The sequence below is a fragment of the Anguilla rostrata genome, chromosome 19 (assembly GCF_018555375.3).
Source record: "Anguilla rostrata isolate EN2019 chromosome 19, ASM1855537v3, whole genome shotgun sequence".
Classification (NCBI taxonomy): Eukaryota; Metazoa; Chordata; class Actinopteri; order Anguilliformes; family Anguillidae; genus Anguilla; species Anguilla rostrata.
The window spans coordinates 9,386,617-9,412,521 of NC_057951.1; the positions used below are offsets into that span (position 1 = coordinate 9,386,617).

At 42.6% G+C, this 25,905-nt stretch overlaps 1 protein-coding gene and 2 long non-coding RNA genes across 3 annotated transcripts; 1 reads left to right on the forward strand and 2 right to left on the reverse strand.

Moving 5' to 3' along the window:
• Window positions 1-4,842: 4,842 nt before the first annotated feature.
• Window positions 4,843-12,144, reverse strand: LOC135245641 (ubiquitin-conjugating enzyme E2 H). Its single transcript, XM_064318816.1, has 7 exons — window positions 11,669-12,144; window positions 9,629-9,705; window positions 8,976-9,050; window positions 8,492-8,531; window positions 7,964-8,016; window positions 7,264-7,392; window positions 4,843-6,986 (listed from the first exon to the last, which is right to left on the reverse strand). The coding sequence occupies exons 1-7, from the start codon at window positions 11,719-11,721 to the stop codon at window positions 6,862-6,864; spliced, it is 552 nt and encodes a 183-aa protein (XP_064174886.1). The 5' UTR covers window positions 11,722-12,144; the 3' UTR covers window positions 4,843-6,861.
• A 5,432-nt stretch (window positions 12,145-17,576) lies between these two features.
• LOC135245863 (uncharacterized) lies at window positions 17,577-24,253 on the reverse strand. The gene is made up of 4 exons (XR_010327424.1): window positions 24,131-24,253; window positions 23,438-23,609; window positions 22,975-23,035; window positions 17,577-17,906 (listed from the first exon to the last, which is right to left on the reverse strand). It is a non-coding gene; the product is annotated as an uncharacterized LOC135245863 (long non-coding RNA).
• On the forward strand, window positions 19,641-24,816 carry LOC135245864 (uncharacterized). The gene is made up of 3 exons (XR_010327425.1): window positions 19,641-19,895; window positions 24,174-24,266; window positions 24,805-24,816. It is a non-coding gene; the product is annotated as an uncharacterized LOC135245864 (long non-coding RNA).
• The last annotated feature ends 1,089 nt before the right edge of the window (window positions 24,817-25,905 follow it).

The following is a 25,905-nucleotide window of genomic DNA, read 5'->3' on the forward strand; positions in this document are numbered from 1 at the left end:
TATTAATTTATCAAAACAACAGGTTAGGACGTCTAGTAATCAAAAAAATCTTTTTAAGTTAGAGCACTATTAATGGATTGTTTCGATTTTTTGTTGGGTTTTGTTTGGTTTTGAGGAAGCAAAGAAATACCACCATTTAAAAGTATTGTTATTATTTATTTTTATTAAGAAATTTTAAGATAAATCATGGTTTACATATTATTTTTAAATTATTCACCAGTTTAGATACTATAAAATGAGTAAGAAGTTGCAGTAGGCTAGTTCTAGCCGTTTCCTATTTTGTAATGGCAATGGACACTATAAAGACATATCGGTAAATATTTCAAATTTCAGAAATATTTTGAAATATTTAAAGCAGCTATGGAAATGTTATGAATGTCATGTAAACCATAACCCTATATTCTGTATATTCCAGCACCCAGGAGTTAACAGTTATAAATGCCGAATTGCCGGGTTCAGTGAAGAAGATTTTACAAACCACGAAAACGTAACGAAAACATCGTTGTATCAAGTTGAATTAAATGTTTTCAGTAAACCCTAAATGGCAAAATTAAATGTGTAGGCAAAATAACACTATTTAGTTTTCAAACCACGAATGATTTTGTAGTAGGACAGTGGGATTTCTCTCACCTTGCTCGTTTACTAAGGAAGTTATGTTATTCATTATCACTAAATATTCTACATTTAAGTTGATATAAAATATAAGCATTCATATTTTAAAGCATAGCTTATCGAACTATGTCGACGATATTGTGTCCTGCGGTTTCGTTTTACGTTGCAGTGCGGGCACGTGTGTGTGTTTTATTCATGGATTGAAATCTGACTATAATGATTCATATCGAAGGTTAGAATTTTGAGTTGCTGACGCGTCTTATCTGCTCACCCCGAAGCTCGTGAAGCGCTTTGTTACTGTTATTGCAAAAAAAATACATTTATTTGATTTAAAAATCCAATTTAATAACTATACATAAAACAATTATCGAAATGTGTCAAATTAAATAGACAAATAACTTAAACGTTCTGATGTATAAATAAGATTATAAGAAAGATGATGGCCCCTGTTATAAGAGAAGTGCATTTATGTAAAGCCTATTGAATTGTCTAATTTGCCTTATATATTTTAAAAATAAATATATAAATAAATAAAAAGACAAGTATTATTTCTGCAGTAATGCACTAAATTAATTGACGGCCCAATATCAGGCCTTGCTTCTATTAATTATATTAACCTGATTTTTGCCTTTAAAAAAGCGATGGGTAGTAATAAAAAACTGACAAGCAGAAAAACTGCAAAGTAGAACTTTTAAATTAGGCCTTATGCTTTTGCTGTTTTCAATTACTTTTAGTTGACATAAACTAGGAGACAGGCAACTGGACTTTTAAGGGCTAAAACTGATGTAGGGGGGTCACCTCCAAACGGCACAATTTTTTTAAAAAGTATGTTTATTGATAAAGGGAACTACTGCGCAATCAGGAAAATTCTGAAAAAGTGCTTGAGGCAATAACATTTTTAATAAATTCAAAAAGAAGGACATTCACACATTTGCAAACTCCATTGAAATTTTTCAGTTTTCATGCAGTTTCATGCAGACATGCAGTTTTTTGGTCATGCAGCGGGTGGGATTTTCATATGCATGGCCCACAGCCTTCGTAACGTGGTGCAATTCTTCTTCCCCGTCGTCTGTGAGAAAATGGCTGTTTGCGGGACGAGCCTCCTTCTGGCCTGCAGCCCCCCCCCCCCCAACACGGCTGAGATGGGCTCCTCCTCCAGTCCCCTGGGGACCCCGATGAGAACCCCCCGCATCTAGGCGAGCTTCGGTTACCGAAAAATTATTAATAGTTACTTAACGCTTATTTAAATGTCCTAACATCCTAAAAACGTTCCAAACAGTTTCATTATCTAATTTAATATAAATAGGATAAAAATGTTATATATGTGTATATGTGGATATGTGGGATGTTTTTACATCGGATAAATGTATGATTTCTTGTCTGTATTATGTGTATCGTGTCTTGGTAAAGCGCATCACAAATGGAGGCAGACTGCTGTCTTAAAGCTTAAAGCTATTTTAGTGTTTTCAGCGCCCATTGTGACAGGTCACATGATGGCTGAGTGTCAGCGTGTCCAATCGGTGGGGCTGCCTGCAGATTCACATTACATCATCGGGCCCGCAGCCTTGGCCCAGCCCACCGGACCGGCGCACTGCGGATAAACCGGCCCTAAATATTTCATTGAGGAGATCGGGTTTCTGTAAAGCAGCAGGTCAGACCTTCAGGATGGCTTCCCCGCCTCCCCCAGCTGTTGGGCCAGAGCCTGGGGCCTCGTGACTGGGCTGATGTGTGACTGTGCTGCTCTGGGACTGTGCTGGTGTGGGATTGTGCTGCTCTGGGACTGTGCTGCTCTGGGACTGTGCTGGTGTGGACAGTGCTGCTGTAGGACTGTGCTGCTGTGTGACTGTACATGTGGTCTGATCATATCTGCTTCTTTTTACAAGAAGAGGTTCATTTTAAAGGCAAAAACGATTCATAACTTCCCATTTACCCAGTTTTTTAAAGTAATTTTTTTACTATCAGCAGTTGGAAAAAAAATTCAGTTAGTAAAGATAAAGATTCCCCGAAGTGAGAAGCAGAGTTCATCATCCTGTCTGTCGAAGTTGAAGCCCAGGTCTTGTCAAACGCTTACCCTCCGGTACTCTGTGAACAGTGGGGTTTTACCTCCCTCTTGTGGACAATATTGCAAGTTCAAGAGAGTCTTCATTTTTCTCTAGCCTCTCGTTAGGCTCATAAGCATGTTGTCAATCTCTAGTCCAGGAGTGCTGCAGTGTCTGCAAGGTAATGTAGTTTTCTTTCAATCAGCAGCCATTTTGTGCCTTGGAAACAAGGTTTAACCAATCAGTGACTTGAAGCACTGAAGTGTTATAACAATCTAAAGGCCCAGCAGACACTGTGGTGCTCCAGCACTTCAGATCCCTGTTCTTATGGTACTCTGAGCCTGACTAGGTGCACACTGACACAAGATAACTGTCTAATTTCCAGGGTTGTGCCTTGCTAATAAGCTGACAGTCATTTACTGCCTCTGACAAATCTTGATCTTGTGTAGATGGGAGGTGGCTATTCAGGCATATTGGTAGGAACCAATCCAGTTGTTAGGAAACCAGTATCAGAAAACTAACTTCCCTCTGCAGTATTTATAAAAAGAGGTAATTCTGCTGATTGCATTGCTGCTTTACTGTTGTATGTTTCTAAAATATTTATATCATAGAGAATACTACATTGGTATCATAAAACAAAAATTCTAGAGATTTTATTGGATATTTTTTGTATCTCTAGTCTTCTCAGTTTAATTTTTGTTTATATTGCTCAGATTTGTTATTGATTAATGTGTGCTGTAAAATTTGTCATAAAGGACACCAAAAAAAACCAAAAATTTAGGAAACAGAAATTTTGTGCGAACAACACATCACCCACTGCCCTCCCAAACATATGACACGTCCTTCTCCACATTTGTAGACATTTAATACTTTTATTAAAAAAGGAAGTTATTACAGTTAATTTATACAGAACTATTCAAGAGGTTATAATCCTGTGGATAGGAGGCATTTGTCATTAGTGACGAGTTTGCCCACTACAAAAATCACAATGCAAATAAATGGAAAGAAAAGGAGAATCTTAGGGAAGGGGGAGGGATGAGAAGTTGTTAAAACTTGGGGGCAGATTAGCACCCTTTTGACTTTTCAAGTATCGCTCAGTAGGTACCAAGACAGATTTTGTCAGCAACCCAAAAAAACAAAAATAATAAATGGCTGTTATGCCCACTGCACCCCCCGCCCCCTAACGTGATGTCAGCGGCTTCGCGGCCCAGAAGCCAATCAGAAACACCAGAGCGAATGCACTGGAGCCTCCTGTCCACACCAGACACACGGAAGCCAGGTCACTAGGGCATCCCAGATGGACGACAGTTTCTCTTCCCGCTGCCCAAAGAAGGGGCTCAGCCGTGCTGTGTGTGTGTGTGTGTGTGTGTGTGTGTGTGTGTGTTTACTGGGGGGGGGGGGGGGGGACATACATTGCTGCTAATAATACTTAATGTAGACAGTTTCACAAAACTACTCCGGGGGTCGTGGAACAGACGTGGTCTCATATTTTTACACGTTCTTTATTTAAGATCCAGTGGAAAGCATTTGTGTGTCCCTCCTGTCAATTCACTTAAAAATTTCTTTAAAAAAAAAACCCTTGGGTGGGGGTGCAGAAATGTTATAATTGAAACCCGGTGTTGATGACACAGATCCCCCCCCCCCATATTTGCTGTTACTAAACGGACCGTTTTTCACAGCCGCAAACTACACCAATCACCACAGGCCCTGGCTCTACAGCTCCCTCTAGGGGGGCGAAACGTAGAGCTGCTCCCCTTTGGCACTGTCAGGCTTCCCAATTTAGCATGCACAACATCACATTCCAATTTTTTTTTGTCTTGTCACAGAATACAAGACTGCTTAAATTTGAACAAAAACAGAAAATCCTGCCTATACTTAAAAAAAGGAAGAAAATGTTCAAGTCTGCTCTTCTCCTCTGGCGCGTTCTGCACAAACTGGTATTTAATTATTGGTGTCCATCGATGGTCGAATCGCACTAAAGCCACTCTTTCGAGTTTTAGGAGAGTTTGAGGTACAGTGCAGCCCAACACCTTTCGGCTCTGCGTGCTCCATCACTGAGGGGGTGTACCGTGGGGAGTGCAGGACCACCCGTCCTGCACAGCCGACCTCACTCTCATCCCAATCCAGACCAGAGTGGAACATCCAGTTGCCTTTAACAGGCTTTTGGTGAATACTGGAGCTTTTGTCCCAGTTTGTTATTGATCAAATCAAGTGGGTATAACTTCAGGCCTCAGCATTCAAACTCAATCCAATGTTGAAGTCTTATAAGGGTATAAATCCAGCACACTGATGTTCAAACCTGCGTCCACTAATAGAGAGCAGAATCTTTACAACTCATGAGGAGTTTTGCATGAGGGAACATACACAGGGCATGCTTTTGGAGTCTTTGGATATATATGTTTTTGGAAATCATAGAATAGATCAAGTCAAATCTAATGAAGTTACCTTTTCATTTGCACAAAAATAGGTCACACAAGCCATCTCTATGCGTTATAGAAACAATATATTTTCAGTTGTATTCACGGTCCAGTAAATGCAGCTACCCCTACACGAGCGGAACACTTACTATAGTGTAGCACAGTGGTAACCAGCCCTGTTTCTGGTGGTCTACCAACCTGTAGGTTTTCATTTCAACCCTAATTTGGCGCACCCGATTCTACTAATTAGCAGCTCAACGAAATCTCTAGCTGTTGAGTGAGGTGCGGCTTTGTTAGGGTCGGAGTGAAAACCTACAGGACGATAGATCTCTAGGAACAGGTTTGGTTACTTACCACTGGTGTAGCACAAGCCAGAGGCAAGTTGGATTAGGACCTGCACCCCCACCCACTAGTGAAGAGTAAGTACACAGCCTACACTTCCTGTCTGAAACAATAGCCTTCGTATACAGAAAGCCTCCAGAGAAACAAGTGTGAGTATCTCGATTTGTACCATACTTCAAAAATTTGTGCCACGCCATTTCTGTAACATAATGCAGTGTCAGATAGAAGCCCTCGATGTTAAAAACTGGCAGAGACAAAAAAAAAAATATGAATAATAATTACAGAAAAGAATAAGGACAGATTCAGCTGGCTCGTCTTCGGTTTCCCAATTCCGTTCCGGTGAGCGCGTTTGCTCTGTCATCAGGGGCCTGTTGACCATTCCTCTTTTTTTTTTAAAACCTTGTGGAAACCCACGGGTGCTGGTATCCCATGTTCCATGGCCGCTCCTCCCCTGACGTTGAAGGGGACGTGTCACATGGTAAAAGGGCAGGGCTCAACACCCCCAATATTTGGTGGCAGCGTGCAGTGCAGTGTGTGCTATCCAAAATACACTTATTCTGCTGTCAGCGGTACATTATCTGGAACTGCTGTATGTTTTCATTCAAATTAAATTACTTCAATGGGAGGGGGGAGAGGGCGTTTTAATATTTACTAGAGAAGATTCTGTGTTGATGGTGGTTGTGGCTCTTAACGTTTTTGTAACTTAATAAAACAAACTAACTAAAGGTGTGCCGGTAGGTAAACCCAAAGGAACCGTGGCCAGATTTCAGTTCCATTCTCAGGAAAGCAGACAGGTGTGATAGAAACAGGGTTGTTAGAGCTGCCACCTCTCTCTTTTATAGCTTTAAGTACACCCGTCGTGTCATGAAATTCATGACCAAGAACCCCACTAACAGCAGTTTAAAAATAATGATGATAATTGCCAAGTGCAAGACAGTATTAATCAGTGAACCTGCCACACAAGTGTTTCACATATCCAGGCCATGTGAATTGCTTAATTAGGAGGGGAAACTGAAACTTTGGACCGTAGCTGTATCATGACTTGCCAATAAAATCCTTGATTTTCCTAGGGTGAGCTAGGGCACAAAGAGAACTGACGTGCCTCTCCTTGGCCCTGCAAACAAAAGCCCATATTTTGTTGTAGAGTCCAGTCACAAGTGGGCTCAGACCGGGGAGGGGGGGGGAGGGGGAGTGGTCACATGCATCCAAGCTACACAGCTACCGCATGAACAGTGGAAATGGGCCTTGGGCTGAGAACTGGTGGTGAAGATCACACAGGACAGAGGGATGAGATACACACCAAACGCTATATCCATAAAAATCCTTTTTTTTTTCTTTTTCTTTTTTTTTTAGTAATAAAAAATCGCCTTGTTTAAATATGAATATTATAGTCTGCTTCTCGTGGGTTAGGAAAGTCGTATTGTCTCTGGGTCAAGGGCCTCCTCGTTTCACTACAACTCCATATCCTGCGCCTCGTCTTCCGAAAAATCCGACATGGAGCTCTCCGAGGAGGAGTCACCGGCGCCCTCCTCCTGCTCCTTCAGCGCCTCCTCCGTTGCATATTTCTGGATGTACTCTGTCAGGGGAGGGGAGGAGAGGAGACGCAAGCAGTCATTCAAAACACAGCAGCAGCAGCAAGCTTTTTTTCCCACAGGGAACTGCACCAGGAGGAGTGCATCATGCTGTGGTTTATCAAGACCACAGGACACACGCCTGGTGTATTACTTGGCAGTAATAATTTAAGAGTAGTCTGTGGTGAACCAGCACACCACATCCTCTTCCTGTCATCTGCCTTTTTAAAAAAAAAAGGAAATATGTTAAATTCACCGTTAGCTGAGCAGAGTACGGCTCACCTTTAATCTTCTGTTTGTACTCCTCAGGCCGGTGGAGGTACATGGCCGCAGCGTCTCCGTTCAGGGGGTCTATGGGATTGGGGTACGCCAGCAACTGAGGCAGGAACGACTCAAAAATATTGGTAAGATCTGCCAAAGGAAACAGGTAGGAAAGTGATACAATTTACTCTACGTATGTGTGCATCAAAGTGTGTAAACCGTGACAGCGTTCAGAGTGAAAGATATGGTCGGTATTTAAACCAGAGGTCCCCGTTTCTGGTCATGGAGGGCTGATGGGTACGCGGTTTTTTTAAAAAATTTTTTAACTTCACCTGATCTAATTTCTTGGATGTTAATTGGTGATTTTAAGCATAATCTAAAACCTGACAACACCACCGCTAAGGACCCTAAACTCTTCAGAGGCCTTTCAGTTCTTTTCAGACCTGTGTACACTGTGCAGCCCTTTTTCAGTTCAGTACTGCAGACTTCCACTGGGTGGCACTGTTCGGTGTTACTGTTGACTTATCTAAGATGAATGAATGGTGATTACTTAAATATTGTTATATTATTACTTACTAGTTACTTAGAGTGTGGGCATCCTGGGCTGGGCACAGACAGAACCGTACCGCACCCCTGCACCCCCTTGCATCCCCACACACACACACACAACCCCACGCCACAGCCCCGTCTACCACCAGGCTCCCTCTTCCCATCCACTCACCGTACAACGCCGTCCACGTCTGGTTGATTACATCTAGACACACCGTTCCTGACCTGAAAACAAACAAGAGCAGCGTTCAGAAAGAACCCCCTGTTCCACAGCATACCCCAAGCTGCTCTCCTGATCTCCCATCGTGGTGTGGGCCCCTTGGGCATTACCCTCGCACTAACCCAATAAGGGCTTCACATGCTGTGGCCTCAACATGCAAAACAGAAAATAGATTCAAGTAAAAATATTCAAGGCCAAAATAGGCTTTTAAATTATTATTTATTATTTTATTACAAATGTTTTGGATCGACGAGACAAACAGATGGCATGAGTCAAACCCACGCCATGTTCTATGCACGGTTAAAGTATGCCAACTGTTCACAGGTCATATCAAGTCCCTGACTAAATATGCTATGACTGGGTTAGAGTCAGTCCTGTGCTCTAAATCTCCTTTCTGAGGTTAATTAGTTCATCAGAGTAAGTCTGAGAGGGACAACATTTCCCATCTAATGGTTGTTACAAGGGTAAACCTCAACTTACGCTTCATCAATGTTGGGATGAAAGATTTTATTCATGAATCCTACAAGGGAAGAGAGAGGTACAAAGCAGTTTATTAAGTGAAATGCATGGATGAATGAGGAGAGAAAACATCATATTAATTTAAAACTGGGAAACTGCTTATTGCTACTTTCAGTGATTTCAAAAACATGATGATCTGTTAAGAAATTCAAGTGTATAATATGAACTTATATGAAATTATATAAAATTATATGACATTTGAAATATGAAATCAAATATATAAATAATTATATATATATATATATATATATATATATATATATATATATATCACAGCAACGCTGTGAGAGCGTTCGGCGTTAGCCGGGACAAATCCAACTCAGGCATAATGAATACGTGGCCATGAATGAATGTCCAGAACAGTGGAATTCACAGAGCTAACACACACACACACACACACACACACAACGGTGTACATTCTCACAACTTAAATCCACGCCAGTACCTATAGACGGAGATTTGAAAGGGTATTTGTCCGGTAGATCTACGCGCACCTTCCACACGCCCCCTTCATACGGAGCTAAAAGGACAGAGGAGAGCATCAAAGGGTCAAAGGGCACAAGCCAGCCTGAATGAGGTGCATACTATCCCATGATGCACTGCGAACAAGGCAGGTGAGTACAGGAATCATCCACATTCATGCTCACACAGGAACAAAGACGAGTACAATCACAGAAATAAGCTCACAAACACGTTACTACCCAGAGAATGTCAACACGAACAAATACTTTAAAAAACAGATAAAAAAGAACAGTAAAAAAAAAAAGTGTTCCAGCTGAACTGAAAGGTGTATGATCAACAGTATTTAACTGCATAGTCTTGTATGTAAACAAATCAAGATGTTTACCGACACCCCTTTGAACTCCGGCATTGGAGGCATCTGTGCATACCTGAGCATACCTGAGCTGTACCTGTGAAACTTGGAAACACTTGAGCTGGCTAATGGTGTCTTGTGAAAAATTGTTTATTTTGTGTCTGAAAGTAACCATTTTAGACACTGTTTAGTAGCCTCTTTAGAGATGATGCAGATAACATTGACCACAAAAAAGGGCTATTTAAATGAATAAATGAATGAATGAATAAACAAACTATACTTACTTCCTTGTGGTCCATAAAACTTTACTACAAATTCGTTGAGTCCACTCAGGATCGTGACTTCATGTTTGCTCTCGATCCTGAGCAGAGGTTAAGGAGTTCTGCTTTAATTGAAATTGTGCCCCTGAACACCAGCTAAGGTTAAAACCTTTTTGTTTTAGTCTAGCACTTGTACATTAACATTGACACACAATCCTGTCTGGAACAACATTTTGGTATATTTTAATGCATTAAGGATACACAAAGTGCCAATAACAGTGCCAACCTTTCTTTTTCAGGCTTGTTATTTCCAACCAATTTTATTTTAAGGAACCTTTTTTCACATTGTGCTAAAAGCCTCATTTTTTCTTTTGGGCAGAGATGTACCCTTCATAAGCCCAGCATTGTAAATACTTTGAAAAATATAATGTGAAATTTGCACATTAAATATCAGAAATTAGGTTATGCACAACAAGACAGCTATCTGAGCTTATTGCTGGTACTACTGCAGTCCGGTGATGTTGGACCAATCTTTTACTCAAATAAAAAAGCTTTGTTAAGTCCATCAGATGTTCATTTAGTCCAAGGGTGTCCTGTCTTGTATGAAAAGAGCCGAAGTGGGTGCAGGTTTTTTGTTTTAGCCGAGCTAAAACTCAGTGTCGTAGTGGTGTAAAACAAAAACCTGCACCCACATCGGGCCATTTCGGATAGGACTGGACACCCCTGATATAGTCCCACCTTCTGTTTCCGGGTAGTAACAACAGGGCCAATCGGCATGCTAGTTTTGCTGCAAAAGGGCGAAAAGAAAACAACTCACTGACACTTCCATGTAACTTGAACATTAGCAAGTGTAACCTTTTATACACGTTTAAACATAAAATGTCTAACAAAACCATCATATGTAAGCAAATGCTAAGCAACGATTTTGCGTTCATAATATTTTATCATAAGTTAGCAAAGTGACAGCTCTGCTGAAAATACACGATGTGACGCCAATAAATGTCAGATCTATAGTTAAGTTATAGTCAAGTTATCTTGGCTCCCTTTAACCATAGGAACTTAACCGTTGGCCCACACCCAACTTTAAACAACTATGTTCAGATATCGAGAGGTCATTTACGTTATAACAACAATAGGGGAATTTGCGTCCACATCGCTTGCTAAAAAGGTTTGTCGGATGTCGGCCCACATGATAAATAGAAGTTACCATATGCAATTATTCATGCTCCGTGTCCTTTTTTCAGGTAGTGAGCAAGAATTAGTTTTTGTCATTATGATCTATCTGATGGTAACAAAACGTTATCAGCTTAAAATATCCCACCACTGAGCTTTTCTCTAAAGATCGTGTTTGGTTTTGCTGTTGTTACACGAGCTAGCTTGGTAGCTAACGTTAACTAGCCAACTGCCTTCGGATCTCACAAATGAACTTATGTGAACTATAGAGTTCATGTCATAACATTTAGAACTTCAGCTTTAGCTCAGTTAGCTCAAATCTGCTGTTACAGTGCACAGTTTGTTTATTTCGGATGCAGCTAACTGTTTATTTCATTATTTAGCCTATTAACTGTGTAGTTGCGTGTGCACGAACAAGCTTGCTATCTATAAAAATCAAATACGTTGATAGCACAAATGAGTTGGCAATGCTGATAAGGCACTTGTGATGCCACAACACCTTTAGCCAGTTTTAAGCCTATACTCGGAAAACAAATAACAAAGCCTTTACATGATGTTTTACGCTGCACTGGGTTTGCCAGCTAAGTATAGTAGCAAAATAAAACAAAATTATCCAGATGTTTCATTGAGTTAACGTTAGCTAGCTGGCCAGCCATTGTGTGGAATCTTTGGTGACCGTAAAAGCAGTTTTCACTTTTGTTGTCATAATAACCTCAACTACCGTAGCTACAGACGTTATAAATTGTTCATGAACACATTTCAGCAAAATATATAGTATTTGTGTATTACAGACGCTAGCACTACGATTGTTAAACAGCTGTCACTGCCTTCTCTGTTACAAAATGTGCAGATTATTTTTTGTTTCTGTTGTTTATGTTCTGAAAAGGATACAGTTTCACCACGTCGGTATCCATTCGCCTTTTACCCGGACTCGGAGACGACATTTTTTACCCCTCTTCGGAATAAAACAGTAGTCTCCTCTGTCAGTTATGTAGCCACTTTACTTTTGTAATTCCAATTATTTTTCATTTGTCTGCACAAAAGCAGATCGTTTGAAATGTTCCCACGTCCCCGTACTTTCTGTCCGCATCAATTTCTCTATCTCTGCTTCTCTCCTCTCTTCTGTCCTGAAGCTTCGATCCCTCCGCCGAAAACGTAATATTGCGGGGCCGACAGCACATAGGTAAGAGCCTAACGTCAAATTAAATGGCGTGCTCGGATTTGTAGTTTTTATAGTTGTGCGGTTTCATTTGCCTGATCTCTACGAGTAAAGATACGTTGTTTGGTTTTGGAATAGAAACATTAAAAGACCCCCCAACCTTACGTAACCGCCGGAATAAATGCGAAATATATGAGTTGATTGTTGCTAGTTGTTCTCAAACTCCGTCCTGGGGTCACTTTTATGCTGGTTTTTGTTCAAACTGCAGTTGCAATTCCAGAATTTTAACAAGATGTTCATTTATTTTAAATTATATGCTTTTCACGTTTGAGGGATTGTTTACTATCTTAAGGCACGTTATGTCAAAAATATTCATGCCATGCCATGAAGAATAAAATCCCATGTTCGCATTGTGGTAATCATGCTGTATTGCAAACGATTACATAAAAAGGTGTAACATACTTTAAACTGATTAAATAATTAAGTGACTCAATAGGTTCCTAATTGATGGAAATATGGGCACATGGTCACTAAACCTAACCATTTCGTAGATAATGAAGAATTCAAAGACAAAGCAAATGATAATGAGGAAATTATGCATGATGTGAATAAGTTTACGGAGCAAATTGTGAAAGAACTAAAACCCTTGCTTTCAACAACCTTAACTGAGCAAGTAATGTAACAAAACAAGTATACACAGAGCTGAGTTTGAGAACCACTGTCTTACAGAAAGGTTGTCACAGAATGCTTTACTATGTATATTTTACAGAGTAAATAAAAAACTGAATAAATGTACATTTTATTCTATCATATTGGGATTGGCAAACTCCCCACATTTGATTAATTAAATTTCAATCCGGAACAAGAATCTTTTCAAAATTATTTCAATATTATATCACCGCTCCTAATAAAATCCACATTTAAAAAAATATTAAGGCTATTTCTAACATGATTCAGAAACATTTATTGTATGTACGTTTTAGTTGTGTTTTGAGAAGTGTGTGCTTTGTAATTTGGGTTCTGTGTAGTAACTTTATTAAGAATGAAAACAGTCAAATTCTGTGGATTTGGAAAATGCATAGTTTGCATTATATTACTATAAAGGTCCAATAAGTGTCTTACCTTCCCCGCCTGTGGAAGAACTCCAGTTCTGCACAGTAAAATATTTAAAAATCTGGCGCGAGCGTAACGGCCGCCGTGGCCTAGTGGTGCCGTCTTCGGTTCGCGATGCAGCGCGTTCAGGGTTCGAGCCTTGTTCTTGGCCTCTTTTTCGCTTGCGGTTCTCTGTTCTCATCTTCCTCTACCATCTGAAACGCCTCTGCCTCGGCTCGATTGCGGGTGGCGCGATGGTACTGTCGCCGTCTTTGGAACCCAAGCTTCGGTGTTCAAATCTCGCGTCTACTTTAGATATTCTTGTGTTGTTGGGTTCTCATCTTCTGTTACCCGATGCAGCACCCTTGGTTCTGTTGCCTGACTGGTGGCGTAGCGGTACTGTCGATGTCTTTGAATGCGAAGCTCGTGAGTTCGATCCCGCGTGTTCCATTTGGTTTTTCTTGGGCCTCTTTGGTCTCACTGGTTCTTCTACCCTCTGCAGCCCTGGAGCCAGAGGTCGGCAGTGGCTCAGCGGGTAAGTGTGCCGGTCTCAGAAATTCTGAAATTCTGAAATTGTGGGTTCAAGCCCCACTCCTGCAATGTGCCTTTGTCTAATCCCTGTTTCTCATCCACAGGTCCTGATGCGTGAGCAGATCCAGACGGTGTCCCAGAGGGTGTGGCGGCGGCGGCGGAGAGGTAAGTTGGGGGGGAGGGGTAGAAGGGTGGCGCTGGCCCCCCGGAGGCGTGGAGGAGGAACGGTGGGGGTGCTGGAGCAGGGGGAAGAGAGAGGGGGAGTCTTAGTTGCTGGCTGGCCGGGCCGGCCCCCCTATATTATATAATTTTTATATATAGGGGGGCCGGCCCGGCCAGCAAACTAAGACTCCCCCTCTCTCTTCCCCCCTGCTCCAACACCCCCACCGTTCCTCCTCCACTCCTCCGGGGGGCCAGCGCCCCCCTTCTACCCCTCCCCCCCAACTTACCTCTCCGCCTCCGCTGCCGCCGCCGCCACACCCTCTGGGACACGGTCCAAGGCAGGTGGGCAATTAGGCCATCAGCAACTAATCAGGTGTGGCACCAAATCACCGGGAGAGAAGGCACAGGATCACCAGTAGGGGTAGCAACGTCACCAGTGCATAACAACTGTTACGATAGAATGAGTCTGAGTTCTTTGGTGTGTTTTAAAGCTGTAGCTCGCTCTTTGGCACGTGCGTGAATGCGTGTGTGGGCGCTTGGGTGTGGCTTTAAGGTTATAGCAGACCGGCAGCTGAGCACAGGAATGGACAAGGGCTCTCAATGGCAAGAGTGTACAAACTAATGAAAGGGGCCTGAACTCCAACGTGTGTCTGGGTCTTCAAACAAAGGGGTTATGCAAGTACTGACTTGCTTACTTAGGCCTGTCATCCCCCACTAAGCACAGGCCATGCATAAGTCCTCCCCACTGCATCTGATTCTGGGCCAACTTCTCCAGGTCATTCCACCTTATCTTGGTCACCTTCACCTGCGCATGAAGGAGATTCTCTTTGTTGAAGATTTCTTTGCTTTGAATGATGTTTTCCTGCACAATGATGAACCATGCTCACTTCACCTGGTTGCTTGGGTCTGAAACGGGTACTGATTTGAGGGTGAAAACAAAAACGCAGAAGAGCTTGTGGCTTTCCAGGACCAGGGTTATAGACCCCTGACCTAATACCTGTTCCCTCTATTCCTCCGTCGTCATATCTCAACCATGCATGCGCATGAAGGAGATCTCTTTGTGAGATTTTTGTTTGATGATTTTTCCTGCACATGATGAACCATGCTCACTCACCTGGTGCTGGTCTGAACGGGTACTGATTTGAGGGTGAAAACAAAACGCAAGAGCTTGTGGCTTTCCAGGACGGGTTAAGCCCCTGACCTAATACCTGTTCCTCTATTCCTCCGTCGTCATATCTCAACCATGCATCTCCTGCTCATGTCCCATAGCTGGAGCTATGCAGCAAGGAGGGACACGAGGAAAAAAGCGGGATTTGAAAATAAAAAAATGTTTGGATGAACCCCTAAGTAGTTATCTTACTCCCGAGGATAACAAAATGTGGGTCCTCTGCAGATTTCTGGCTCTAATCTGCAACCAAAACAAAAGCGCACATTAAAAAAAAAAATAATAAAAATGAACATTAGAGTCATGAACACCATAAAAGAAGCAGCACCAGATTAACACAGAAACCACCGACAGTTAAGCCATAAACAGTCTGTCTGAAGGTAGGACAGCCACCAATGTCTACTCGACTGGAATTCCCTTCTCATGTTGTCCAAAGGCAGTGGGGCAATTAGGCCATCAGCAACTAATCAGGGTGTGGCACCAAATCACCAGGGAGAGAGAAAGGCAAGATCACCAGTAGGGGTACAACGTCACCATGCATAACAACTGTTACGATAGAATGAGTCGAGTTCTGTGGTGTTTTAAAGCTGTAGCTGCTCTTTGGCACGTGCGTGAAGGGTTGGGCGTTGGGTGTGGCTTTAAGTATAGCAGACCGGCAGCTGAGCACAGGAAGGACAAGGCTCTCAATGGCAAGAGTGTACAACTAATGAAGGGGCCTGAACTCAATGGTGTCTGGGTCTTCAAACAAGGGTTATGCAAGTATGACTGCTACTAGGCCTCATCCCATAGCACACGCACATGCATAAGTCTACTCCACTGCATCTGATTTGGGCCACTCTCCAGGTCATCCCCGTTCTTGGTCACGTCACCTGCGCATGAAGGAGATCTTTGTGAAGATTTCTTGCTTGAATGAGTTTTCCTGCACAATGTGAACGTCTTCACCTGGTGCTGGTTGAAAGGTACTGATTTGAGGGTGAAAACAAAAACGCAGAAGAGTTGGCTTCCAGCCAGGGTTTCGACCCCTGCCAAACCTGTTGCCCTATTCCTCGCTAATTCAACCATGATCTCTGCTCATGTCCTCCTTCTGGAGCTAGCAGAGGAGGGGACACGAGAAGACAGCGGGATTTGAAAATAAAAAAATGTTTGGAATGAACCCCATAGTAGTTTTCTTCTCCGAGGATAACAAATGGTGGTCCCTGCAGATTTCTGGCTCTATCTCAACCAAACAAAACGCACATAAAAATAATAAAATGAACATTGAGGTACATGGAAACCAAAAAGAAGCAGCACCAATAACACAGAAACACCGACATTAAGCCATAAAACAGTCTGTCTGAAATGGTAGGACAGCCACCAATGTCTACTCGACAGATGAGAATTCCCTTCTCAATGTTGGTCCAAAGGCAGGTGGGGGCAATTAGGCCATCAGCAACTAATCAGGGTGTGGCACCAAATCACCAGGGAGAGAGAAAGGCACAGGATCACCAGTAGGGGTAGCAACGTCACCAGTGCATAACAACTGTTACGATAGAATGAGTCTGAGTTCTTTGGTGTGTTTTAAAGCTGTAGCTCGCTCTTTGGCAACGTGCGTGAATGCGTGTGTGGGCGCTTGGGTGTGGCTTTAAGGTTATAGCAGACCGGCAGCTGAGCACAGGAATGGACAAGGGCTCTCAATGGCAAGAGTGTACAAACTAATGAAAGGGGCCTGAACTCCAACGTGTGTCTGGGTCTTCAAACAAAGGGGTTATGCAAGTACTGACTTGCTTACTTAGGCCTGTCATCCCCCACTAAGCACAGGCCATGCATAAGTCCTCCCCACTGCATCTGATTCTGGGCCAACTTCTCCAGGTCATTCCACCTTATCTTGGTCACCTTCACCTGCGCATGAAGGAGATTCTCTTTGTTGAAGATTTCTTTGCTTTGAATGATGTTTTCCTGCACAATGATGAACCATGCTCACTTCACCTGGTTGCTTGGGTCTGAAACGGGTACTGATTTGAGGGTGAAAACAAAAACCAGCAGAGATTGTGGCTTTTTAAGACCAGGGCCTGATTCCAACGTGTGTCTGGGTCTTCAGACAAAGGGGTTATGCAAGTACTGACTTGCTTACTTAGGCCTGTCATCCCCCACTAAGCACAGGCCATCCATAACTCCTCCCCACTGCATCTGATTCTGGGCCAGCTTCTCCAGGCCATTCCACCTTCTCTTGGTCACCTTCACCTGCGCATGAAGGAGATTCTCTTTGTTGAAGATTTCTTTGCGTTGAATGATGTTTTCCTGCACAATGATGAACCATGCTCACTTCACCTGGTTGCTTGGGTCTGAAACGGGTACTGATTTGAGGGTGAAAACAAAAACCAGCAGAGATTGTGGCTTTTTAAGACCAGGGCCTGATTCCAACGTGTGTCTGGGTCTTCAGACAAAGGGGTTATGCAAGTACTGACTTGCTTACTTAGGCCTGCCATCCCCCACCTACACCCCCACCTTTCATCCCCCACCTACCTACTTCTAATTATACTTATTTCTACTTATACCTACTTATTTCTAATTCTAATTATACTTCTACTTATACCTACTTCTACTTATACATCTAATTATACTTACTTCTAATTCTAATTATACTTACTTATAATTATACTTCTCATTATAACTACTTACCCCCCGCCCCGAAAAATCAGAGAACATACAGCGGGGGTTGTATTATTTTTATTTTGGTGTGGGGTCCTGATTTTGGGGAAGTAAAAAAAAAATGGAAAAATTGTCCAGGCCCCACTCTCCATAAGTGCATTACTACAGACAATCCCCCATACTACTATGCAGTCAAATGAGTTTTAGTCATTCGATTGCAAAAAGGTAAGTATGTAAGTATGTAAGACTGGCAGTAGTAATACACTAATCTACACCAAATGTGGTGCATAGCAAAAAAAAACAAAAAAAAAACTCATATGTACACAGCTTCTCCTCCGCATGGTCAGCTCTGATAGATGAGGACCACAGCTGCGTGTGGGGCTGCAGACAAGCTGGAGTGAAAAAGGGGTTGAAACAGCAAAGTACATCTCTGCCTGCCACAATCTGAGGGACAGTGGTTGGGCATCATCATCATCATCATCATAGTGTCTGTTGTTTTTGAGTTAGATATAACAATTGTTCGGTTCAATTTATGTTCATGTTCTAATTCATTTCTTTATTTCTATGTGTACGCGTTGGCAATATCTACAAATGTATTTCATGCCTATAAATTTGAATTTGAGAGACTGTGTGTGTGAGAGAGAGGACAGACTGTGCAAGAGGAGAGACTTATGTCTGTGTGTGTGTGTGTGCGTCAGAGAGAGGACACACTGTGAGTGAGAGAGAGGAAAGACTGTGTGTGTGTGCGCGCGTGAGAGGGAAAGGACAGACATGCGAACTTAAGTCGGAGTAAGTTAACTCCTACAGCTTATTGACTGTCACACTTTCATTTACAGTCCCGTTCCCCGAAGGTAGTTAATAAAACATCTCCTCCCCTGCCCACTAGCACCACACTCCAGTACATTCCTCAGTTTCTGGTACCTGACAGATCTCACAAAGACCGGTTGGATGTTTACCTATAAGATGAAGCGTGCTGCGTAAATTGCTGTGTCCTATTCTTAATGTTGATATTACAACCTCCTCTCTTCTGTTTCCTCCCCTCTTTCTTACACTGCCTACTCTATTTTGTATCAGATGTAAATGTCTCTCCCTTCTCTCCTGATCCCAGTGCTGCTACCATTCTTTATTGATATTTCCCCACAAAATGCCCTTTCCCTCTGATTTTGATAACTTGATATTGATTTCAACACTTTCCTTTTTGACTGCTTCTTTTGCCAACGTATCTGCTCTCTCGTTTCCCGGGATATCTGAATGTGCTGGGACCCACATTAATTTAACATTTTTCCCTTGCCTAACCACTTTTGAATTGGCAAACAAGATTTCATACAGCAGATCCTGGTGATTTCTGGCTGTACCTGTCTTAATACTTGCAATGGCCGACACAGAATCACTACATATTACTATTTTGTTAACCCTTCCCCGTTCAGCCTATTCTAATGCCATCAATATGGCAAACAATTCAACAGCATACACACTTAAACAATCCGATGTTCTCTTGCTAATTCCCACTTGGTAACTAGGCACAGCAACTGCAGCCCCTGTCGCATCCTTTGATCCATCTGTAAAAATCTGAACACTGCCTTTATACTTACAGTCCCTATAATTATAATATTCACTAACTAAGTCCGCATTCTTATTACTATGCTTAATCTTAAGTAATTCCAGATTTACCCCCACACTTTCTAACTCCCAGACAGGTCTAACAGGCCACACCACAGTTTCACCAAACTCTATATCATATACTCCCATATCTCTTGCCACTTGATCTCCTGCCCATCCAAAACTTGTTTTTTCCATCCTCTCCTTCTCCCAGCTTGTCTGCAGTACCCTTTTTGTTGGATGACTATCTCCATGCCCCCTTAGATTAACCCAGTAGTTAGCCACCAGCTGTTTCCGACGCAACCACAGTGGCATTTCACCTGCTTCCACTTGGAGTGCACACACTGGGGAAGTTTTAACTGCTCCTAAACACACTCGTAAAGCCCGAACTTGTATAACATCTAGGTCCGCCAGCACAGATTTTGCTGCTGATCCATATACGATACTTCCATAGTCTAATCTTGATCTAATTACAAAATTAATCCATTTTTTCATCCGTTCAAAATTATGCGGAAACCGCAATGTAGCTCCAGTACATGAAATGCACTGAGAACGTAAATAAAATAAGTGTTTCCCCTTTATTCGAATAAATACGGTTTGACAAACCGTGACGCAATTTTTGTATTTTTGAAAGCGCTTATGGGATTTGTAGTCAATAAGTAGTTGTGATTGCTGAATCGGATCTGGCGTTGGACTTCATTTCCCGAAAAAGCCATTGTCGAAACGCCATGCGGTGCCATCTGAAACTTGTAAATATTTCCACACAACTGCGCGACCGAAAGGTAGGTTCATTTTTTGTCGCACCGAAGTTAATGTATGATTGCCAATTAACTTTAACTTTATTTGGAAATACACTTCGCGGTGATGTCCGATAATGTCCATACATTTAACCCAACTGGCGAGAAACAGTTTGCATCAATAAATTAACAAGCTAGCGAGCTGTAGATACCATTAACTAGATAGCAAACAAGCTAGCTGACGTAAGCAAACTAGTTTGTTATAAGCAGGTATGCCACACCCCTCCTGTTAATGTGGCTAATATTTAATGCTTCTCCTCACGTCGTGAAGTCTGCAAGTCTCTATGACAAAGTTCCGTTATACTCCATCATAAATGTGTCTTGTTTCCAGCCACCTGTTCTATTATTTCAACATCTGTTGGCTAGCATTAGAAAAAAAAACAAAAAAACATTTTGATTCTTTTTTTTTTGAGCGAGATTTTATTTATTTTTATTTATTTGTGTTGCTTAAATAACTCGTTATAAGCCACTGTCCGTTTAGCTAACTAAACCTGATGGTCGGCATGTTTGCTATCTCTGACTGTCCCTAAAATTTCTATAAATTGTATAGCGGTCGTGTGTACAGTGATCCACTTGTTAGCAGCAATATCTAGCTTGTTGCCTTGGCTGAATTGATTGGTCTGACATTTTTGTTACTTTGTAGATATTGAGACTTGTGGATTGTTATATGAAATGTTTTCCTATTTTATGAATTTAGTCTGACACAGACACGCACGCACACACACTCGCACACAGACACACAGTCTCTCCTCTCTCTCACACACACACAACCATATTTATATGCACACACACACACCCACATGTATATATATAGGCACACACACAGTCTCTTCTCTCTCTCTCTGTCACACACACACACACACACACAGTCTTTTCTGTCTCTCACACACATATATATACACATGCATGCGCACACACACACTCCTCTCTCTCTCTCTCACACACACACACACACACACACACAAAAGCAGACTCTCCTCTCTCTTTCTCTCACCACACACAAACACGGTCTCTTCTCTCTCTCTGTCTCACACACACACCTATATATGCACATGCGCACACACACACACTCAATCTCTCCTCTCTCACACAGTCTCTCCTCTCTCGCACACAGACACACTCATGTATGCATTGCACATGCACACAAACTCGCACACACATATATATATCTCTCACACACACACACACAGACACATATTTCTATGCACAGACACACAGTCTCTCCTCTCTCTCTCACACACACTCACACAGTCTCTCCTCTCTCTCACACACACACATATATGCACACACACACCCACATATATATATATATAGGCACACACACAGTCTCTTCTCTCTCTCTGTCACACACACACACACACACAGACACACAGTCTCTCCTCTCTCTCACACACACACACACATATATATATATATAGGCACACACACAGTCTCTTCTCTCTCTCTGTCACACACACATACACAGTCTTTTCTGTCTCTCACACACATATATATGCACATGCATGTGCACACTCACACTCCTCTCTCTCTCTCTCTCTCTCTCACGCACACACAGTCTCTTCTCTCTCTCTTTGTCTCACACACACCTATATATGCACATGCACACACACACACTCAATCTCTCCTCTCTCACACGCTTAGTCTCTCCTCTCTCTCGCTCAGACAGACACATATATTGCACATGCACACAAATATATATATATGCACACTCACGGTCTCTTCTCTCTCACACACACACACACACACACACACACTCAGTCTCTCCTCTCTCTCTCTCACACACACACACACACTCAGTCTCTCCTCTCTCTCTCACACACATGTATATAGGATCACACACACTCACACAATCTCTCCTCTCTCTTACACACAACCATATTTATATATATATATATATATATATATAGGTACACACACACAGTCTCTTCTCTCTCACACACATAGTCTCTCCTCTCTCTCGCACACAGACACACACATGTATGCATTGCACATGCACACAAACTCGCACACACACATACACGCATGCGCACACACACACTCGCAGTCTTCTCTCTCTCTCTCTCACACACAAACACACACACACAAAAGCAGACTCTCCTCTCTCTTTCTCTCACGCACACACAAACACGGTCTCTTCTCTCTCTCTGTCTCACACACACACCTATATATGCACATGCGCACACACACACACTCAATCTCTCCTCTCTCACACACATAGTCTCTCCTCTCTCGCACACAGACACACTCATGTATGCATTGCACATGCACACAAACTCGCACACACATATATATATCTCTCACACACAGACACATTTCTATGCACAGACACAATGTCTCTCCTCTCTCTCACACACACAGTCTCTTCTCTCGCACACACTCTGTCTCTCCTCTCTCTCTCACACACACACACAGCCTCTACCTCTCTCTCACACACACATATATGCACACACAGTCTCTTCGCTCTCTCGCAAACACACACACACATATATCCACGCACACACACACAGTCTCTACTCTCTCTTTTGCTCTCATACACACATATATATACACATTATATACACATTGCGCACACGCACACAGACACACAGTTTCTCCTTTTTCTCACTCTCTCACACACACACTTTGTCTCTCCTCTCTCTCACACACACACACACAATCAGACTCTCCTCTCTCTTTCTCTCTCATGCACACACAGTCTCTCCTCTCTCTTTCACTCTCTCTCACACACACACACGCACACAGACATGCATTGCACACACACGCACACAGACACAGTCTGTCCTCTATCACTCTCTCTCTCTCACACACACACACTCACGGTGGAACATGCACAGAGATAGTACATACAGGGTGTTGTAGTTTGTACACAGTCCCAGATTCACTGTCCCCAGTTCTGCTAGCTCTCCTGTGCCTGGGGAGAGGGGGGCCATGCAGCTCCCCTGTCCCTTTAGGAGGGGGGGGTGTCTCTTATTCTACACATGACTTTGGGCTTTAATATTGTCTTTGTTTTCATTCCTATTCAGCATTACAGTTTTTTTTTTTTAAGCAAAACGACCACACTTACCAAAAAAATAAATATTTTAGGGTCCTCTTCCTCTTCATTGTTAAAACTGACTGTTGATTCTCTGAATGAATGAACAAAATGAGCTTAAGTTAACTAAAAACTGCCAGTTATCCAAGTTACTCAGATATCTTCCACTTATTGTACAAACGTAAACTCATCGTGTTCCGAACAAAACACGGGAAAGCGGCCGCTTCCACAAGAAGTTAACGTCCGTTCAATGTTAGTTTTTCTCATGAGGAATGTGGCTTGTAGGTTTATGCTTTATGTGCGCTAACAGTTACTGGCTGCTAAAGTTCGCTTAATTTCAGCTGATTTACACAGTTTCTGATGTGATGCCTGCCTGAGAAGCTAAAAACAGCCATTCAGTCCACCAAGGCAACACACAGCTAATCCTGCTTAACAGACAGCTTAGTAAATACACATAAAATGTTAGCTAACTCAGAATTGAACTTTTGAAACTTACCGAGGAGAAAAACAATTTGACGGAATCGGAATGTTCAAGGCGAATGCGATTAGCGCCATTACAAACTCGGTTTGCGTGATAGCGTGCGGGCACACGCGCATTTGATTGCGTCTGATAATTGTTACAAGCGAATTGTTTATAAGGTTTTGGGTGTAGAATTCACACGCACAGTCTTTGCTGCCTCTCTCTCACGCACATATATTGTAGTGAGCACTGGGGGGAGAGAGGCAGAATCCCCTGTGGCAACACGCCCACGTTCCCAGACTCACCTGATAGGTGACGCGTCAGCCGGGAGGGAGAGATAAGCCGGGGGTTTAGCGAGGGAGAGCAGAGCTTCCTGACGTGGCAGTCTGATTGCATGTTTTCCAGAGCGATCTGCTCGAATAAAGTTATTTTTGCATACTTGAAACCCAAGCCAGTCGTTTTTCTCTGCAAAACTCCACAATATACATATATATATGCATGCGCACACACACACTTCCTTCACCTGGATTTGCCTCCCTCTGCTGGACAAAAAATGGCATTACAGCAGAGCAAGTATCAGAACTCCACCATAACATTAAAGTCTATTTTTTAAAGGCGTTTAAAGTGTAGCACCATACACTGATTCCACCTATGCAGTCCTTCCAACTCCCTTTGAACAAAGATGTTCATGCGTGTGTTGCATTTACATAATGTATGTTCATATGTAACAAATTTTGGTGATTTTAAGCATCCCCCCCTTTTTTCTCTCCAGCTTGTCTGCAGCCCAACGAGCTGACCAGGGTAGCACGGTGGCTGTCTAACAGATGGGCTGACCATGCAGGAAGTCCCCAGATGGAGGCGCTGTGTAAGCATGAGTTTGGTTTTGTTTGTTTTTGTTTCTCATGCACCACTTTTTGGTGTATATTAGTGCATTACTACTGCCAATCTTGTCTGCTACCTTTCTGCAATCAGTGAGTTCATTTGATTGCGTAGTGTATGGGGACTGTCAGTATGTGCACTAGCAAGTAGGGGCCCCTGTCAAAATTTTTTTAGCCTTCGAATTTTGAATTTGCAAAAATATTATAACCCCCATGTTGTATTCTGGGATATTTCGGGAGGCCAGATTGCCTGCCCGATCCACTCCACACACACACTCCACCACTTGGGACCACCGCACGTTGCTCAGGTGCGGTCTCAGGGACTGAACCATCAACCTCTACCTCCTGAGATCAGTTCAGCCCCCTCGCCACACTCCTTCGCATTTATCGCTCTTTTTTGTGCCCACAGCCTGGATAAGCTGCGCAAACTGAAAGGGAAAGCAGGGATTGAACCGCTGACCTTGTATGAAACAGAACCATTCCTCTGCACCACTGTAACTTTTGACTTTTTGTGTTTTCCTGCAGTGACATGAAGACATCAGACCTCAGAATGCAAACTGAAGGGACGAAGCAGGGTTGAACCCTGAGCTCAAGCTCAAGCTTTGGACAATATTTACGCCACCATCATGTTGGCGGTTAAGCGCTGCAGAATGGCCTGATGATGAGACTCCCAAGGATAAGGAACAAAGGCAGAGGGCTTGAACCCCCAACCTCTGTCCGTGAAAACAATCGTTGCGCCACCTTCTCTTCTGTGATCGCCGGCTCTTCTGTGGGTAGAAAAGATGACACAACAGAAATATTTCAAAAAAAAAAAAGCTGGAACCCGGCCAGTGGCTGGCTCAAATCTGCTGGGCATGATGCAGTGAATGGAAGCTGATAGAAACGCCATTGCGTTAATAATTATCGGGACTTGAACCCTCGAGCTTCTGGTCCAGAGACCAAGTCACTAACCACTACACCACAGTGGTTTTGTTGTTTTGAAGGCTGATTCAGTGGATATAAGACTTTGATATAACAGAAACTTTGCCTTCATCTACTAACTTCAGACCTGAAGGCTATGAACCTTGTTACCTGTGTCTTACAGCTGGTTCTTAGAGCCACAGCAGAGAGGTGAGATAGGGGAAGAGCCAGACAGACAGGGGATTGAACTTGCTACCTTGGGCTTCGTGGAACAGGGTACTCTGTCTTGCGCCACAAAACCCTTCAAGAGTTCCTGGGTGCTCATTAGTGAACTTATTCTCAGACCCATCAGAAATAAACAGTAAGAGCTCAGGTTTGAATCATACAGATCCAATTAGGTGCTCTCCGAAAATGAACTCTAAGAAACTGTGGCAAAATATAAACTGACACCCTAACATATTTTGGCTTCTTTAAATAAAGCTGTTGATTCATTGAAGGAATTCCTTTGCATTTGTGATTTATAATTAGAACAACAAGTGACTGACAAGTCCCGTTCAAACAGATGACCTAATTAAAGGTGTAATGTTGTTGCATCTTATAGGTGTGCATGAAAGTGATTAGTTGGTTATATTTTTTATGCCTTTGAATGTTTTCTTTCACAAGGATGAAAAATGAGATTTAATCTAGCCTTCATATTCTGTTTTTATAAACTGCAGTGGATATGTA

Excerpts from the sequence above, each read along its gene's own strand:
- LOC135245641 (XM_064318816.1), bottom strand. The coding sequence starts at position 11,721 with ATGTCGTCTCCGAGTCCGGGTAAAAGGCGAATGGATACCGACGTGGTG. Across the intron at positions 7,393-7,963 it reads GACGTGGACGGCGTTGTACG|ATCTTACCAATATTTTTGAG; the intron begins GTGAGTGGATGG and ends TTCCTTTGGCAG. Across the intron at positions 6,987-7,263 it reads GTACAAACAGAAGATTAAAG|AGTACATCCAGAAATATGCA; the intron begins GTGAGCCGTACT and ends CTCCCCTGACAG.